Genomic DNA, 17,716 nt, shown 5'->3' with positions numbered 1-17,716 from the left:
CCCTCTGCACGGCACTGGCCTCTCACTTCATTTCAAAAACTCAGGACATCCTGTCCTCACTCTCCTATCACCTGCCCCCCTCTATTCCCTGCTCTCCCTCCCTCCTTCTCTGCCTTTCCCCTTTTTTCTGCTGACGAGGTTTCGAGACAAGTCCGATCTATGAAAGTCTCGTCAAAACAGGTCCATCCCTGTTCCTCCAAAACTATTAAGGACCACATCGACTCCTTGGCTCCTGTCCTGGCTCACTTCTGCAATCACTCCTTCGCCTCTGGAGTCTTCCCATTCCCCCTCAAGCACTCCCTTGTGCACACCCTTCTTAAGAAACCCTCTTCCGACCACGCCTGCCCAGCTAACTATCGCCCAATCTCTATCACTCCCTTCCTGGGCAAGCTCCTGGAGAAACTGGCCATCTCCCAGCTTAATCTCCATGCTGAATCTGTTGGTAGTCTTCATGACCATCAGTCCGGCTTCAGAGCTGCCAGAAGCACGGAAACTGCTCTCCTGAACATCCGTGAGGACCTGCTCTCAAACCTTGACTCTAACACCCCTTGTGTTCTCATTTTGCTCGATCTCTCTTCTGCCTTTGACACTGTCAACCACACCATCCTGCTCAACCGTCTCCGTGATAACCTGGGTATCACTGGTCAGGCTCTGGCGTGGCTGACCTCCTTCCTCTCCAATCGACCCTCCCAGGTCCAACTGGGGTCCTTCCTCTCTGACATCTTTTTCTCTACCTGTGGTGTCCACCAGGGATCTAACGTCTCCCCCTGGCTGCTCAACCAGTATCTGGCACTTCTTGCTCACCGCATCGCCGATCTCTTTCCCTACTTTCAGTGCTACGCGGATGATACCCAGCTCATTTTCAGGCTACCCTGGCCTCCTCTTCCCCTTCCCTCATCTCAGACTGTCTTTCTGCTATCCATGAATGGTGTGCCGCCAACGACCTCTGCCTTAATGCCAGTACGACTGAGATTCTACTCATCGGCACACCCACTCCCTCCTTCCCTGCAGCTCTCTGGCCGGCCTCCCTTGCCCTCCCCCTGCTCCTACCTGCAAGGCAAAAAACCTCGGGGTCATCTTCGACTCCACACTCTTTTTCTCTCCTCACATATCTGACGTCTCTAAGAAGTCACACTACCAGCTACACCTCCTCAGAGGTATCCTTCCTTTCCTCTCCTTTCCCCAGAAGCTCACCGTCTCTAGAGCCCTGGTTCTCTCGAAGCTGGACTACTGTAACAGCCTCTATCTAAATCTTCCTGCCTCTACTCTCCGCCCTTTGCAACTCATCCAGAACAGGACTGCAAGACTTGTCCTTGTCCTTGGCCTCAAGCCCAGGGACCGCATCGCTCCAGGACTGAAATCACTACACTGGCTCCCAGTAGCTGCGAGGATTAAGTTCAAAACCCTCTGCACTGTCCACAAGGCCTTCTGTTCCTAAATATCCTCCTTCTCGAGCTCTTTGCTCATCCACCTCCAACTCCCTCGGTGTCAGCCGCTTCTCCAAGCAACGAGTTGGGCGTAGATCTCTCTCCGCAGCAGGGGCCTCCCTCTGGAACATCCTTCCTGCCTCCCTGAAACTTGAGGAGAACCATCTCCGGTTCCGGAAGCACCTCAAAACCTTCCTCTTTACCTCTGTTTTCTCTCCCTCTCTCCCCTGCTAAAAATCACCGAACCTGCACTGAATCTGCAACTGGGCCACTCATCTCGGTCCTTGGCCCAGCCACTCTTCCCTGCACTGCTTACCTGCACTACGGGACTGTCTCTGTATCCTACAGCCCCTCCTCCCGGCACTTACCTTGCACTTGCCACCAGCTGGCCCTATTATTTATCTTGTATTCTACTAACCATGTACTGCACTTTCCCCTCTCCCCTTCCCCTTGCACTGTTCCCTTTCCCCTCTACCCTTGCATTTGCGCGATCTGAATGACACCTGGCCTAGTAGGATCGTTGTCTGTCTCCCCCTGTTCCCCCCCCCGCCTCGTCGCACCTTTAAGCACTTGTGTATAGGCGCGTTACAAAAGCCATATCATATCATTATCCTTAGAATAGCGCTAGTATCAGTCTATAGATTAGCATAGGTACCTTAACTATCCTCACGAAAGTTCTTTGATTAGTCTCTGTAATTCTTCAAATGAGCTGTGACTATTCTTCTTTCCTCAAGACTTTTCTTTATGGGTTCCTTACAACAGTTATCCTCTTGTTTGGGCTTCTCAGTATACTCTAGGATATATTTGTGGTTTGGGGTCGTTACCCCTCTTGGGTCATTATATTTCAACTCACTTAAGTCTCTCCGACCTTGTATCTGTTGCACTGTGTGTGCCCTTTTCCAGGATATTAGCGTTCAGCTTTTCACTAGTCTGCTCACATGGGTTATCACACTAAGTTTACTTTAGACTCTTTTCCCTTCTCCCAGGGAATTGCGATCACTGGATCTGCTCTCCCTTTATTCATAAAGATGGAAATCTTACCTAACAGAGTGCAGAATTGAATCAGGAGATCAGGAAAATGTGCTCTTAGACAAGAGAAAGGGAACCTTGAACCAGATAAAGACATGCCACACTGCGACTCATTGCATTACTAAACATAGATGGCAATAACTATTCAAATGTTTTAGTCTCACTTGTAATGAGGTCCTTCCTTCCCTTATTAGGTCCAATCAGACAGATTTTATCACTAATCAAAATGAACACATTAGCAGGGTCATTGATCCGATAGAATTTGGTACGGTATTTGAAGTGCCTTTTGCATGCCTACGGGGGTTTGATTTGTAATGGTTATAACTGATTTTTATAACGCGCTTAATGCCCCGAGGTTTCTAAGTGCAGACCCGGGGATCGAACCTGTGTTGCGTCCTCTTGCTTCCAAGACGAGCGCGTTGCCCCTGAGCTATCCTCTTGGGACCATGCCACTAGAGCCTTGGATAGTATTGACACTTTTTTCAAGCCACTCTCGAGGACTTTGGCTTCAGCCCAGTTTTCTCGGGTCTCATTCGGGCCAACTTCCAAAGGCCATGCCCCAGACTGCGGCTAAGCAGATCTTTTAATGTATCTGCCTGAATAGTTAATTGAAGAGGCAATATCGAGGGGGTCTTGTAGAAGTGTGGCGAGAGTCTGAGAATCCTGAAAATACTCGTTTAAATCCCTGTGGCAATATCTTTTGAGGCTGTTACTGTTTTTGAATCTTTTAACTCTGCCTTTGGTGTTCTGTTTCTGTCTTTGACCCAACATATGGCTAGTACGCTTTGATGTTTTATTTTTAAACCTGAAAATTAAATGAAGTTACATACATAAACAACTCCGACCTTCAGCACCTCGTGCTATTCCAGGGCTCAGACCCTCGTGCTATTCCAGGGCTCAGACCCACACACGCCGCACTGTTAGTGTACATCAGCCCTGACTGCAGACCCACCACTTTACATTCTGTTGGCGATAGCTCCATTTGAAGACCCGTTTGATAATATAAGAGCTTGTGTTTTCTTTTCTAGCGGTGGAAACGTATCCTGCCCCAGTTCTGGAGCCGACCCCAGAAGCAAGCAACCTATTGGAGCAATTCTTCCCTGACAACACCCCCAGTGAGTATGGCTACAGGTTGCAGAGCTACAGTGTATTCCAAAACAAGGGGACCCCCCCTGTGATTCTGATCAGGAGCCCCCTATCCTGTTCCAACCACCCCTAACCCCATCTCAACTGAGACCATCACTCCTACTTTACCAGATCTCTCACATAAACAAACACAGCCCTCACTTTCAGCACCACATTCCTGTAAACAGCACTGCATGCAGCGTTCCTGCATTGCCACAGCACTGCACACAACATTCTTGCATTAGTACATCACCTCGGAACAACCGCATTACTACATGGCGTGCAGTGCTCTCGTATTCTCACATCAGCCCAGCATTATTACAACACAGCGTGCAATATTTATATGTTAAGTCCTCCTCATGACCAAATGACTGCATGCAACACTTCTGCATGACCACATGGCTGCGTACAGTATTCCCATCCTACTCTGCTTTGTGACCTACATTCTGCGGACAGAAGCTCCCACAGAAGAACTGCTTTCTAAAAGAAGAAAACATGTTTTCTTTTCTTGTAGTTGAATGTTATGGTGTCCCACTAGTTCCGGATCAGATCCCACAAGCAGTTAACCCTCTGGAACAGTTTTACCAAAACAACACCCTCGGTAAGTGCAGTGCACTGATGCTTTCTAGAGACAAAGCAGACTTTGCTGTACTGTGAGCCCTCTAATTTGATCAAGGCCATGTGATGCAATGTGTTGGGTTTTGCTGGTAAATGGTCGTTTGTGTGGGAGTTTAGCTTGTCATGTGATGCAGGCTGTGAGGTTTTGAACATGCACCTATTTTAGAGTCACACTTTGTGGATAATCCTGTCATCATGTGTAGGGCATCCTTTTAAGAAGTCCACGTATGGGAACATTCTCAGAAAAGTCTTGCAATGATTGCATTCGTTTGGCCAAGATTAGGAATTAGGTGGACTGGCTGGGCTCCAGTAAGCAACCCAAGAAGTCCAGCAGTTCGGGCTGGTTTGACCCTTTTGGGGTGGCACCAAACCTGATTTCCATATGGCATTTCCCCTTGTGTAATATTTTGGCAGGCGAAGAACGATGGTCTCGATGGTTGCCCAGAGCAATGCCAGAGGTTAAGATTCATTCAAAACCTTCCAGCCATTACCTCTTTTGTTTTGCTTCAATGAAGGAAGGCGTGGCAGGGTTTTAATTGAGCACAGTAACGGCTGTGTTCACCACCCATGCCAGATGGTGAGCGCCGCCTTATGGACTGCCCTTTGCCTTGTGACCATTCGACGGCTTCCCGGGCATGGCTGCCCTGGCAGATCCTCAAAATATGGGCGGTGCTTGTCACATGCTTCCAGCACGGACCAATCCCGTACCATAAGGGTAGGCAGTGAGAGGAGGTTGAGGCAGGCCTGAGCCAATCAGTGAACGGTGCACACTGAGAAACAATTTTTAAAAGTGCATCCATGCCGAGAATCAAGAAAACAATCTTACCCTGGAACTGATTTGTCAGGATTGTTCCGATATGATATGATATGGCATTGTAACACGCCTATACACAAGTGTTTCAAGGCGTGATGAGGCAAGGGAGGGGGAACGATCCTACTTGGCCAAGTGTCATTCAGATTGCGCAAGTGCATGGGAAGGGGGGAGGGGAAGGTTCAGGGGGAAGGGAGAAGGGAGAGTGTAGTACATGGGAATAGATAATAACAATAAGTAACGGCCAGCAAGTGGCAAGTGCAAAGGTAAGTGCAGAAATCAGGTGTCAAGTCAGGTTTTGTTTAGCTAAAGGATCATCTAAACTAAACATTCAAAAGGGGTTCTCGCATACCTCAGGGGGTTCCTTTCACACAAAAGGTTCTTAACAAGATAGAAATGCCACAACAAAGTCCCTGGGCTCTGGACTTGCTTTCTTCCTGTTTTTTTTGCCAATTCCAGTAAAGTACTGGTTCCACTGTGATATCTCCAGCATCTCTCTGGGTTATGGGAATGCACATGTCGCTCTCCAGGCCTCTGGTGTAGGGATTGGCTGGTGGGCCCCTTCCCCAGGGATTTTTTTCCAGTTCCGATGTGGAATTTGGGACTGGCTAGTCCCTAGTCTTGTGTATTCCTCTCCCTGTTTGTCATGCCCTAGCACTTCCTCTCCCGCCAGAGTGGACTCCCTTAGCCCATCTGTTCTTAATTGTATACGAGTGGAGGCATTGTGTGGTTGATGCCTGGCTGACTGTCGAGTCTCCTGTCCTAATTCAGATCTCCTTCTTTCCTACTGTAGATGTTTAAGGGAATTCTGCACCCTCACAAAGGGACCCGAGCAGGGCACCTGGGTGGTGTTTAGAAGTAAGAGAAACACATACAGGTGATCATATACGCAAGTCAAAGACGGACTAGCAAGGCTCACAGAAACAGCAGGATTATTTAATCAACACTTACAAAGTGCTCAAAAGCACATAGAACTTCATTGTTCACTGCATGTAAACAGATCTAGCGTTTAGGAATGCAGGGACTGTACAAGACAACTGCAAAGCATATAGAGCTTAGAAATAGCACTTACAATATTGGCTGTATTACATGTGGATTACTTCTACTGAAGTCCTCCTGCTTCTGCAACCCTTTTTCCTATGCTGTCCTGAGTCAGCGAGTAAGGCTCCTCAAAAGGTGTGCCTTTTAAGCACAAGGATGATTATATCAACCTACACTATGCACTCCTGCATAGAACATTTTGTAATACTGTTGCTAGCTGTAGTTACATTGTAGCATTCCCTTTCTATGGGTGTAATTAGACTATTATGGTGTGGTCTATACCTATTCAGACTATTTATTCGCCCTCTGGGCATTGTTGGGAACGTTTATCCCACCCCTACCTCATGGTATTGTGTCTAGTATATGGTCTACATGTATATTATGTTTACTATGTACTACAGGGTGGGGGGATTACAGCAACAATGTATGTGTTTTGCATTTGGAGTCCTGTTTATGACTACTGTAAATGCATTTTACTGTTGTCTAGCATTCCCCTTTTCTAACCACCCCTTTGCCTTAGAAGTACCATGGTTACTGCCAGCTAATAGTCATACCATTTACCTTAAAGTGGGAAGGGTCTGTCCATCAGTCTTAACTTTTTTTTAACATATACTGTGTTCTACTATGCGTTAGGTTTAACCTAAAGTACTTCTTTGAATTTATAGTTACTGTATGTGCAATTTTATAATTAATTGCATATTCAGTATATCAGTTTTGTGTGTTCTCTGGGGTCTCATTTGGGGCTAGATGCCATCTTACCTCCTCACCAGAGGAAAACTTGACTGCTCTACCCTAGCTTCCCAGAGAGAGTCCAGTTTATATTTTGTTTGGAAAATGTGATGAATCTGATAATGTCATCACTCATTTCCCAGAGATAGCCTCTCCCCATGTGGCCAGGAGACGGCAGCTGCTACCTGATGCTGACCCTGGGGGTGGCTATATGAGGGAGGACTGCATGGGGGAGTTGACCCTCAAAGGGATAACATGGCATCGTCAGACAAAGGCACATACCACCCTTTCCCTTTCACAGATGTTCCTTCCATACCTCAAGCTTGTATGGCTTATTGTAAAAGCTCCCTCCGACTCCCTACGACTCCCTACCAGATCTACTAATAACCTCTTCCAGTATCATGTAAAAAGAAAACCCAGAAAGGCTCAACCTTTTCATACATATGAGAATACTGAGATGAGGAGGCTGAAGGGAGTAATGAAGAACCAGAAAACTGAGAAGTGCAGTACGTGCATATGACAGGTGCTGGGGAATTTAAAAAGTGGAACTTCACTGGAGGAAGAGAGAGCTCCCTTGGGAAGCTATGTCCGCTCAATGCTGATCTAGGGACTCCCAAGCCATTCAAGAGAAGTCTGTTGAGCCAAATGGCTCTAGGGGAAACGCAGAAGGGGGAAGGCTGCAGGAAACTGTTGGCCGCACTGGGACCCCACCAGAAGAGAAAGGCAAGTCTGGTTGGCTGCCGCAGGAACTGGAGAGCAGCACCTCAGCTGCCCGAGCACAGAGAACATCTGAGCAACCAGGCGGGAGCAAGAAAGGACACAGAGACCAGCTAGTGAAGCCTGTCAACTGGAGGCGGAGCACCGAAAAGCTGCCCCCCCGTCTACCGGGAGAGAACCAAAGAACGCTACAGGAAACCAGTGAGTCCCAACAGGGCCATTTTACGCATTTTTGGGGCCATGGGCATGGACATCTTTGGGGCCCCCACCACCAAACCAAAGGAATTAAGTGATCAAGAATATCTGGTGGCTCCATCCCCCCCACCGTGATCATAACCCATAGGTTGATATGGCGCCTCACAGCATTCAAAATAAGCATGTTTACTCCCTTTAAGTCCCCTTACCCTCTTCATTCTTGCTCTAATCAGACTGATACACAAGTAGCATTAGAAGGCCAACATTAGCCATCTATGAAGAGGTTACTTCTCTTCTAGTATAAAAACAGGATACTTTTTATCAATAGCATCCGGGAAGGTATGCAGCCTGAGGTATTAATGCAGGACTCTATGTAAAAGGTACATGTAACCCAGAATAGGCAGAGAACTCACATTAGCTGCCTCAGAGAATGCAAACGAGCTCAAGCATGGATAGAGTACACCAATTGTAAGGAAGAAGAAAGCTACACATAGCATAGGATGGATATTGAATGCAGATTAGAAGCTACCAGGAAGGTGTCTGTATCCAGACAGACTGAGATTAGAAGTGGGACATGGTTTTCAAATAGTGTTGCCATTAGAGATCAAGGGAACAAGTGCCTGTGGTGTGCAGTATATCAATGCTCACTATTATAGTGGAAGCAACCCTATAGCCAGTGAAACCATGAGTGAGGCTTTTATGAAGATCATACCCTGAGAAGGAAATCACTCTGAAGGGCTGACAATTTTGAAAGGTTTAGGGACTGGCAATTCTGAGAGTTTAGGCAATACAAGATTAAACGAGATGCCCAGGATCACTCATTGCTTAAGGGGTGAAGCTGGGATTTGTGTCAACTCTGCAATTTCTGCATTTGAACACTTTTCTTTCCAACTCTTAATATGTACTAAAACAATCTAATCGCAGGACAATCTAATTTTATAAAACTGACTTGCAAAGTACACAAATCACATTTCCAAACCTGACAATTTTTAAAACCAAAATATTACAGAAGGGTGTTACGTAAAATGGAATGTGATTCTAGCTTCATTCTCTCCATAATAAAGGGAAGTATAAAAGTACCAGCATACCAATCGATGTGATTTAACAGATTTTATCTAGGTATGTCTTTTGTACTTTTAAGCTTTAAATACTTCCAAAACAATGGCGTGTGAGATTTTAATTCATAAACTTGCAAAAAAATCTTTCCTTTTTATACAAAAAGCAAAACGATTTTTGTGTCGAATGAGCAGACCTTAAAATATGCTTGCATAAGGCCTACAACATCTGGTCCGCTCTCTCCTGTCTACCACCCCTTCCACTCAAATGGCCCACATAAGGAGAAAGATCACGTAATGAGCTAAACGATGCCACCAGCATGCAAGAAGGCAACCCTCACAGAAGACAGCACAGTAATGCAAGAGATATTATATGATTTGACCAGGATCACTGTATCGTCTGCTGGCAAAACCAGGATACAAGCATGAACACTTTGGTTCCACAGTCTTTTATTCGCCTCTTGGACTAATAGTTTATGCTCATCTTTGGAGGGGATTGACAAGGTTTTAGAATGCCCCATCTGAACAAACAAATTTTTAGACCTTCATCATACGAATGACATGTTAGTTTTTATAGCAACCCCTATCTGGTGCAGGAACATTGCTGATAATAGCACCTCCTATGCTGCAAAACCAAGTGTATATGCGGGTAGGTTTATAAACATCAGACAGAGGAAAGGTTCAGCCAGCCTTGCTGGAATGTGCTCTTTTAATCTTTCATATGAACACATATCTCTGCAATGAGTGCTTAACACACTGAGCTAACTTCTTAACCATTGTGGCACTCAATTTATCAATATGGATTTCAACTTTGGCTATTGCACATGATCAACATAATTCACACAAGAAGGAAAGAACGCAACAGAAGTTGTGCCGTACGGAACACACAAACTATGTATTCCACAGTGAACACAGAAAGCATTACATGATTAACTGATCAAGGCCGAATATATTTGTCAAAACAGAAAGACAATAGGTTTAGCGAAACAGCAGCATGCCAAAAAATCTCATGGTGTGTGCTATTTAAGTCTGGTGAACAATGGAATCTTACTTTAGATCAGGCAGCCTTGTGGGGGTCCCCTCTAAGGTGGGGGCCCTGGCCAAGTGCCCCTTTTGCCTTCCCATAAAAACGTCTCTGAGTCGCAAGAAGGGAGATTAGGACACCTGGGCACTTCAGCAACATTACTGAAGAACATTAAAAGACATTGGGCCTCATTACGAGTCAGCTGGTCCGGAAAGAACAGTGGTGGTAAATCTGCCACCACCGTTCTTTCCGTACCGGCTGATTAAGAGTCCTGCAGGCGTGAGGTGTCACTCCCGCCAGGTTTTACCTGGCGGGTTTAGCACCACCCGCCTGCAGGCGGACATGGAAACACCGGCTCTGTCATAGACGGAACCAGTGTTTCCATGGTCCCCATCCCCATGGAGTTCTATGGACTCCATGGGGATGGGGATTAACAGAATTCCGCCTCCGGAATTACCGGGTCACCGGGGTTGTAATGCCCTGGTGATTCCGGCAATCACAGAGGCGGAATGGTAATATGAGTCCGGCGGTAACCTGCCAGAATTTCCGGCACTGTTACCGCCGGACTCGTAATGAGGTCCCACGTAAGGAATGTAAAAGAATGCGAGACATGATTTTGCTGACAAGGAATGAATGGAAACGAGTATAAGAACTATACACGTTTTACAAGTGTGTGAAAGGGAAGCAAAGCCGAGAGAGGTCAAGGGGAAAGAAGGGTAACCCCTCACCTTGTTACCTTTTGCAGAACCATAATAGTTATGAGTCTGGCACTCACACCCAAGGGAAGCAAAGCCTGGTCAAGGGGAGAGAAGGATAACCCCTCACCTTGTGAACTTTGTGAAACCATAATAGTGGATAAAAGAGACTCAGACTAAAATCCTGTGGCAGGAGAGTATACCAGTAAAAGCCAAAGTTTGCAAGTGTATAAAGCAGACCAGATTATAAAAAAAGTCCTGTCAGAGGAATATGCCAGGCCAAAACAAGACTGTGAATAAAGTTCAACTAAAGTGGAGATGAAGCTGTCGGGCGAGTACACCAGGTGTCTTGCATGGTTGGAATTCACATTTAAGTTGTTCTTTAATACAAAGTGTTGTGTTGCTGACCAGAAACCTTCAAGGAAGATTTGTACCCTTGGGTATCTTAAAACTCTTGAATAGAAACCTGGGGAAGGGACCCATCCCTTTGAACAGTGAATCTTGTGTTGGAGTATCTATATATTTCTTTTGAACTTGAACATTTCTACACCTTTGAAGACCAGAGACATTTTGCTGGCAACCTTAGAGTTACTTTTAGAATGTGAGCACAAGGATTGGATTTCGGAAGCAGGACAGTTTTGCTTTTGACATCTTGACATTGGACAGATTCTTTGTTTTTGGTTGAGGTAGGGAAATACCTCTTAGAATAGGGACAGTGAGGCATTTTCCAACCCCTCTTATTTTGAATAAAAGTTTATGACAACAAACTTGAAGTCCTCTGTGTCCGGTCTCATTCTTAATAAAACACTCTTGCCATTAGGTTAGATGGTTTTTCATCCCTCACCAGAGCACAGTCGAAAAATCTCCCTAAAATATTGGTGTCACGGCAGTGGGGTACACAGTGAGGACTCGGTGACCTTGTTACAGGTGTTCAAAGAGTTTACCTACCTGTGCTCATAAGTATTCTTTAAATAAAAAAAAGAATAAGTTACATACCTTTTGTAAGTTGCTGGTATGTATTAAACGGTTTACTTATCCATATTCAAGTTGGTTTTCTGGATTCTGTTAACTTACTTTTTCCTTTTGTAAACGGTTACACATTTTTTAATTACTGCCAAATAAATTCAAGCGTGTTTTAACCATTTTACTTTAAGATCATTTTTCTATCTTATCCAGCACAAACAATTTACACTTAAATAAAATGAGATGGTTTTTGCATTTCAACTTACCTCACTTTGATATAGGTTACTGTGAACAAAACGGTTCTACTTAACAGTCATAGGATGTATTCATTTTGTGATTTAGGAGTCTAACTGTTTTTAGATTGAACATTCCTTTTGAATGGGTTTTGATAAACATTGCAACGTTAGTTACCATTCCTTTTGGTTAGCTAGCAAGGGGAAAGTGTGAGTTGGCTCACTGTTAACCCATTAAGGAACAGGAGTTGGTCGAGCAAGAGAAGCTAAAGGCTAACCATTGAGATCATGAATTTGGACTTAGATACTGCTAAGGTGGTCTGTTCTAATAGTTATGAATCTGGGTGTGTTTCTGGGTCTCCACATCAGCTTACGTTCCCTCCGAATTTGGGCGGCATATATGTAGAATGTACAAATGTTTTAGATTGGTTGAATGGCTTTGAGCTTTGAGTTTGCTTGAGGAGTACAGAACTTGTCTCATGACAGGAAGTGTGGTGCAAACTATTATATGACGTGTTTCAGGATGGTTTATTAAAATAAGAATAATTTGACCTAACTTTCCCTATCACTATGGGTGGTCCCTACCTTTCTAATGAAGGTGCTCGTCAGTCGGTGTTGTGGAACTCCAAATAATGAAGTCCGCTTTCCAAAACGTCCCAAGCTGACCATACCACTATGTCAACTGACTTGGGTTCAGAAAATTACTCCCTTATCCTTAGAATAGCGCTAGTATCAGTCTATAGATTAGTATAGGTACCTTAACTATCCTCAGGAAAGTTCTTTGATTAGTCTCTGTAATGAAGATTGCCCATGCTAACTGCACTGGTCAGTCTTGATTCTATTAAAGACAAGGAGGCGAGCATTATGCTTAACTCTTTAATTTGCCACCAACACAGCAATTCAACATTTTTAATAAACTTTTTCAAACAAATGTTTCTTTCTGCTTTCAGTAAAAGAAATCTTTAGTTTAAAAGTTTGTTTCTCTTTCCAGAGGCTCTATATCGATCTCCTACAAATCCCAAGAGCCTCTTTGTAAACAGTAGTCCTTCCTCCACCAATCCGGTGCCTGACTCCCTTATAAGGACTCCCAGCACAAGGTTCCTTCCTCTTTCTTTGTCTGCAGAAAAGTCTCAAGTCTGAATAACCTTCCAACTTTAAAATCCTCCTCGAGGCAACTGCGGTCATGGCTTGCTGTCCATAAGGTCCAACGGGACAACTGGGATCACTTTTGCCTTAGCTAGCGATGCTTTCATGCGGGTTTCTGCATCTCCTACGAGAGATACAAAATAATGTAAGGGAGGGAATGCGATGTTCTGACTCAATCTGAACAGTTTCATATACATTACAATGTCAATCTTAATTCATCTTTTTCGCATTCATTTGGGTGGGATATAATGCTCGCCTCCTTGTCTTAATAGAATCAAGACTGACCAGAGCAGTTAGCATGGGCAATCTTCATTCTATGACAAGACGGAGGCGAGCATTATGCTTGTTCAAAGCTCTGTACCACCCTACTAGCCATTTCTGACACTGGCTTAAAATAGAAAGTCTTAAAAGTAGATTCTGAGGACCAATCAGCTGATTTCATGATGTCTTGTAAAGACACTCCTACAGAAAGAGCTCTAGAAGCCATTGCGCCCCTAACAGAATGTGCACCAAAAAGGGTTAAATCAATGCCTGCCCACTGCATCACTTCTTTCACCCATCTAGCAATTGTCGCTGTAGCTATAGCATGATGGGGCTTCCTACGCGCAATTAGCAATGGAGTGACTCCTTGCGGCCTAATCAGCGCTGTAGCAACCTCGTAGTCTTTAATGCACTGCGCTACACATAGCTTTTTGTTTTCGGGAAAATAGGGATAGGAAATCACTCTGGAATCGGATTTCGTTCTTTTCACAATAGTAAACGCAATTCCTTCAGGATAAAAGATCTTTCTATCTATCTCTAATGCTTTTACATATGAAACTCTCTGGCATGCTGTCAGACAGAGTAACATCGCCAGTTTCCGTGAAAGCTGAGATCTGGATAGCTGACTATTTTCTGGCCATCTCATAAACAACTGTAGGACGTCACGGACGTCCCATAAGGTAGAGTATTTGGGCTCCGGCGGCCTCTTTAATCTAATCCCTCTCAGTAGCCTGTGGACTGCTGGTTGTTCTCCTACTGGAGCTCCTTCCCCCCTGTCATGTCCTGCGGATAGGGCGGATCTATAAACTCCCAGCGTCCTGTAAGCACAGCCTTCGAGAAATTTGTTCGCTAGGAAGTTAAGGACCTGTACTACAGGTGCTGAAACGGGATCCAACTGCAGGTTTGCGCACCATCGCGCCCAGGCATCCCATGCCGAACTATAGCTCCTAAAGGTGGAAGGCGCCCAGGAATCTCTGATACAGTCTGCAGCGATCTGTGAAATTCCTGGCAGTTCCCATCTCTTCCTGAAATTCTGCATGCTATGAGATGCAGGGAGCCCGCCTCCACTAGAGGGTGATACTGGCCAGATGGGCTGAGGAGGAGGTCCGGGCGATGCAGGCTCTTCCTTGGAAAATCCGAGGAAAGTTCCATCACTACTGGAACCCAGGGCTGAGATTTCCGAAGGGGGACCACTAGTACCAACTCTGCTTGGTCTCTGTGAACCTTCGCTAGAAGTCTCGTGATCATTATGAAAGGCGGGAATGAGTAATGAACTGCTCCTGTCCACGACTGTAGAAACGCATCTGTTCCCGCTGCACACGGGTCCATCCTCCAACTGAAGTAATTGGTTGTCTGCGCATTCAGTCTGGATGCAAACAGATCTGTGTGTAGGGGACCCCACACTTGGTTTAATTCGTGAAAGACTTGGGGAAGCAGTTTCCAGTCGCTGGAATCTGTCAGGTATCGAGAGTTCCAGTCTGCTACGTTGTTCTGAGCTCCCGGAAGATATTCTGCCGCTACTGCTATCTGATGCTGAAGGCAATAGTGCCAGAAGTCTTTTGCTAGTTCTGCAAGCATTCTCGATCTGGTACCACCCAGTTTGTTTATGTATCGTACTGCGGAGACGTTGTCCATCTTCAACAGTACGGAGCACTTGACTCTGCCCTTGGTGAAAGACTGAACCGCGAACGAGCCTGCTAGTAGCTCGAGGCAGTTTATGTGCAGATGTAATTCGTCCTCTGACCATTTTCCTCCGGTCTCTATCAGACCACATCTTGCTCCCCACCCTGCTCTGCTCACGTCGTATTCTATTATGAGCTCTGGCCCATCGCCGAAGATGGCGCGGCCGTTCCAGGCTTCCATGTTTTGCAGCCACCAGTGAAGCTCTGAGATTGCTTCGCTGTCTAAGGTTATCAATTGATGGTAGCCCAGGCCTCCTTGCAAGTGTCTGGTCTTGAGCCTCTGAAGGGCTCTGTAATGTAGGGAGCCCAGGACGATGGCCTGAATGGAAGCTGCCAGAAGCCCTACTATTCTGGCTAGGTATCGAAGTGAGATGGTCTTCTTCGTTAAGACTGTCTTGATCTCCTTCTTTATCGCTCTCACTTTCTGGTTCGGGAGTTCCAGTGTTGCTTTCACTGTGTCTATGATAAACCCCAGGAATTCTATTCTTTGAACGGGCTGTAATTGAGACTTGTCGAGGTTCACCAGGAATCCCAGCGAAGATAGTAAGGTGAAAACCCAACGCACATTGTTGACTAGAGAGCATTTGTTCTGGTTTAGGATCAAAATATCGTCTAGATAAATTATGAATCAAATACCTCTTTCTCTTATGGCCGCAGCAACTGGCCTCATCAGTTTGGTGAAGGCCCATGGGGCTGAGGCGAGACTGAAAAGAAGGCATTTGAAATGCCACACTTCCCTGTTCCAGCGGAAGCGTAGGTACCTGCGATGGGCTTCTGCTATAGGCACTGTAAGATACGCGTCTTTCAGGTCTAGAGGTGCTAGCCAATCTCTTTCGCGCAACAAGTCTCTAAGAAGATGGATTCCCTCCATCTTGAAGTGATTGTACTTTAGCCATTCGTTTAGGTTTTTTAGATTGATAACTGGACGGACTTTTTCTTTTCTGTGGACGAGGAACATATTGCTTATAAACCCAGGGGAAGACTGCGTCTCGCGTTCTATCGCATCTTTCTGGAGAAGCTTCACTAACTCGCTCTGAAGAAGCGCTGCTTCCTGCACTGATAGGTGTATCGCTTGCAGCTCTTGGCATTGAAAGGGGTCACCTAAAAAGTCTATGCGCAAGCCTGCTACTGCTTTTAAAACCCAAGCATCGCTGGATAATGCGCGCCAAGCGTCCAGAAATTTTAGGGTCCTGCCCCCCACTTGCACACTCGAGGTACTCACCACCAGTGGCGCCTGCATGTCTGTAGGATCCTCTTTGCCTGCGACCTCTCGGAAACCTCTTCCTGGAGGGGAAGAAGGCATCTTGTTGTCTTCCCTCCCAATATTGTGCTCTGTGACCTTGGGGCCTGCGATGATAGGAATATTGACCGGACGCTCGGCCCCTTTGTCGTCCGGTCCCGGCAAAAACTCTTCCGGGAAAGATTCTTTTAATGGAGCTCTGCGCTTTTTCGAGGGCTGAATAGGTTCCCACGAATTGCGACATCTCCTTCGCAAAGGCTTTACCGAAAAGCAGACCTTTTGCTCCTTGCCCTGCTTCATACGACGCTAAGTCGCTTAGTTTTGAGTCAATTTTTAGGAGCACTCCACTTCTCCTCTCAGAAGAGAGGACGCAGTTGGCATTACCCAAGAAGCACATGGCTCTTTGCGCCCAGTTTGCTAGGACCAGAGGATCTATGGGGGTCCCAGTGTCCTTGGCTTTCTCAGCCAGATCCATAATTTTCGCAAGTGGACCCGCTAAATCCAGTACCTTGTCTTGGCACCCTCTCCACGCTCTATCTACGCCCTTTCTAATGTCTTTAGAAACTTTTGTTACGAATGTGACCACCTTCGGGTCTAGATCGGGGGTCTCCGATAACTTGTCAGGGAGGTCTGGGCGGGGACATTCCGCTCTCATGCGAGATCTTACTTCTCTATCAAGTGGTTTGCGTATATGTTGCGCCATGTAGAGCGCCACTTTCAGGGAAGGTATCCACTCAGATGATTTTGGATGCCTAATGGCCTCCGGATCAAACATATCGTTAGTGTCCTCCTCTTGATCTAGAGTCTCCTCTCCTGCTGCGGGGTGCCCTGGAAGGTCATCCTCTTCCCCTCCATCGTCGGGCGAGTAGCCCTCGTCTGTGTCCCCTAAATTATTCACCCCTGGGGCAGGGGGTCTGGGCAGACATTCTGCTGACTTTTCCAGGAAGGCCTTTTTCAATCTTGCGACAGGGTCGTCTGTCTTGTGGGGGTCCTGGTCAACCCTCCTTTCTTTGCTCAGGGGGGTCAAAGAGACTTTGCTCTTCTGAGCCTTACACCCCTGCTCAACCCCACTATGAGGGTGTCCAGTCGACGGGCCTTCGCCTGGGCTAAGCGCCCTCTATTTCCTAGGGGACTCCTGCTCTTTTTGTAATATTCATGCTTCAAGCATGTCAAGTCTCTGAGCAATAGGTTGTACTCCTTCCGAAACTGCTAGTGAAAGGGATTCACCCAATACGTTGTAGAATGTTCCCCTTCATAATGAGCCATAATGTCCTTTAGTTAGCAGAGCTAACGTTCTCTTTGTCGACTGAAAAGATCAGGGTCACAAAATGAGGCAGCTGTAAGACTGCAGGCCTTCTGGAGTCACGTAAGAGTTTCCTTCTTTTTTTTTTTTTTTTTGACTGCTACTTGCAGCTGTAATCGCACGTGCTCCGTGACAGAAAGTAATTATATATTTTTTTATTTTTTTATTTTTTTAAGTCAGAGGGTACTCCACACAGCTTTTCTCCTCTCGCTCGCGATCCTAATACGAATGCTGGAGGGGCTCTGGGGAAGACGGGAAGGCTCGACACCTCCTGCTTCCCCAGGGTCCTAGCGCAATCCTTCCGTGCGACGCGCTGTGGAGCGGGCCGGATGCCTCTCACAGGCGAGAGCGCCCGCGGCTCCGGCTCTGCCTCTGCAGCCTCCCAAAGTCCGGGTTAGTTCTATTCGTAGCGCGGCTCTTCC

General features: G+C 46.2%; 1 protein-coding gene across 5 annotated transcripts in view; it reads left to right on the top strand.

Annotated features, from left to right (window-relative positions):
* The window catches only part of IRF3 (interferon regulatory factor 3), a 430,041-nt gene that overhangs the window by 147,689 nt on the left and 264,636 nt on the right, over positions 1-17,716 (top strand). For 4 of the 5 annotated variants that reach the window (XM_069605192.1, XM_069605193.1, XM_069605198.1 and 1 more), the window contains exons 6-7: positions 3,485-3,571; positions 4,096-4,182. In XM_069605192.1, the coding sequence (XP_069461293.1) occupies positions 3,485-3,571; positions 4,096-4,182 (174 nt within the window). The remainder of the gene's footprint in view (positions 1-3,484; positions 3,572-4,095; positions 4,183-17,716) is intronic. The other variant, XM_069605200.1, reaches the window with a different exon arrangement.

This window comes from Ambystoma mexicanum, chromosome 1p, assembly GCF_040938575.1.
Source record: "Ambystoma mexicanum isolate Mex_15411 chromosome 1p, UKY_AmexF1_1, whole genome shotgun sequence".
NCBI lineage: Eukaryota > Metazoa > Chordata > Amphibia > Caudata > Ambystomatidae > Ambystoma > Ambystoma mexicanum.
The sequence above is the reverse complement of the archived record's forward strand: the minus strand, read 5'-3'. Positions and strand labels throughout refer to the sequence as shown.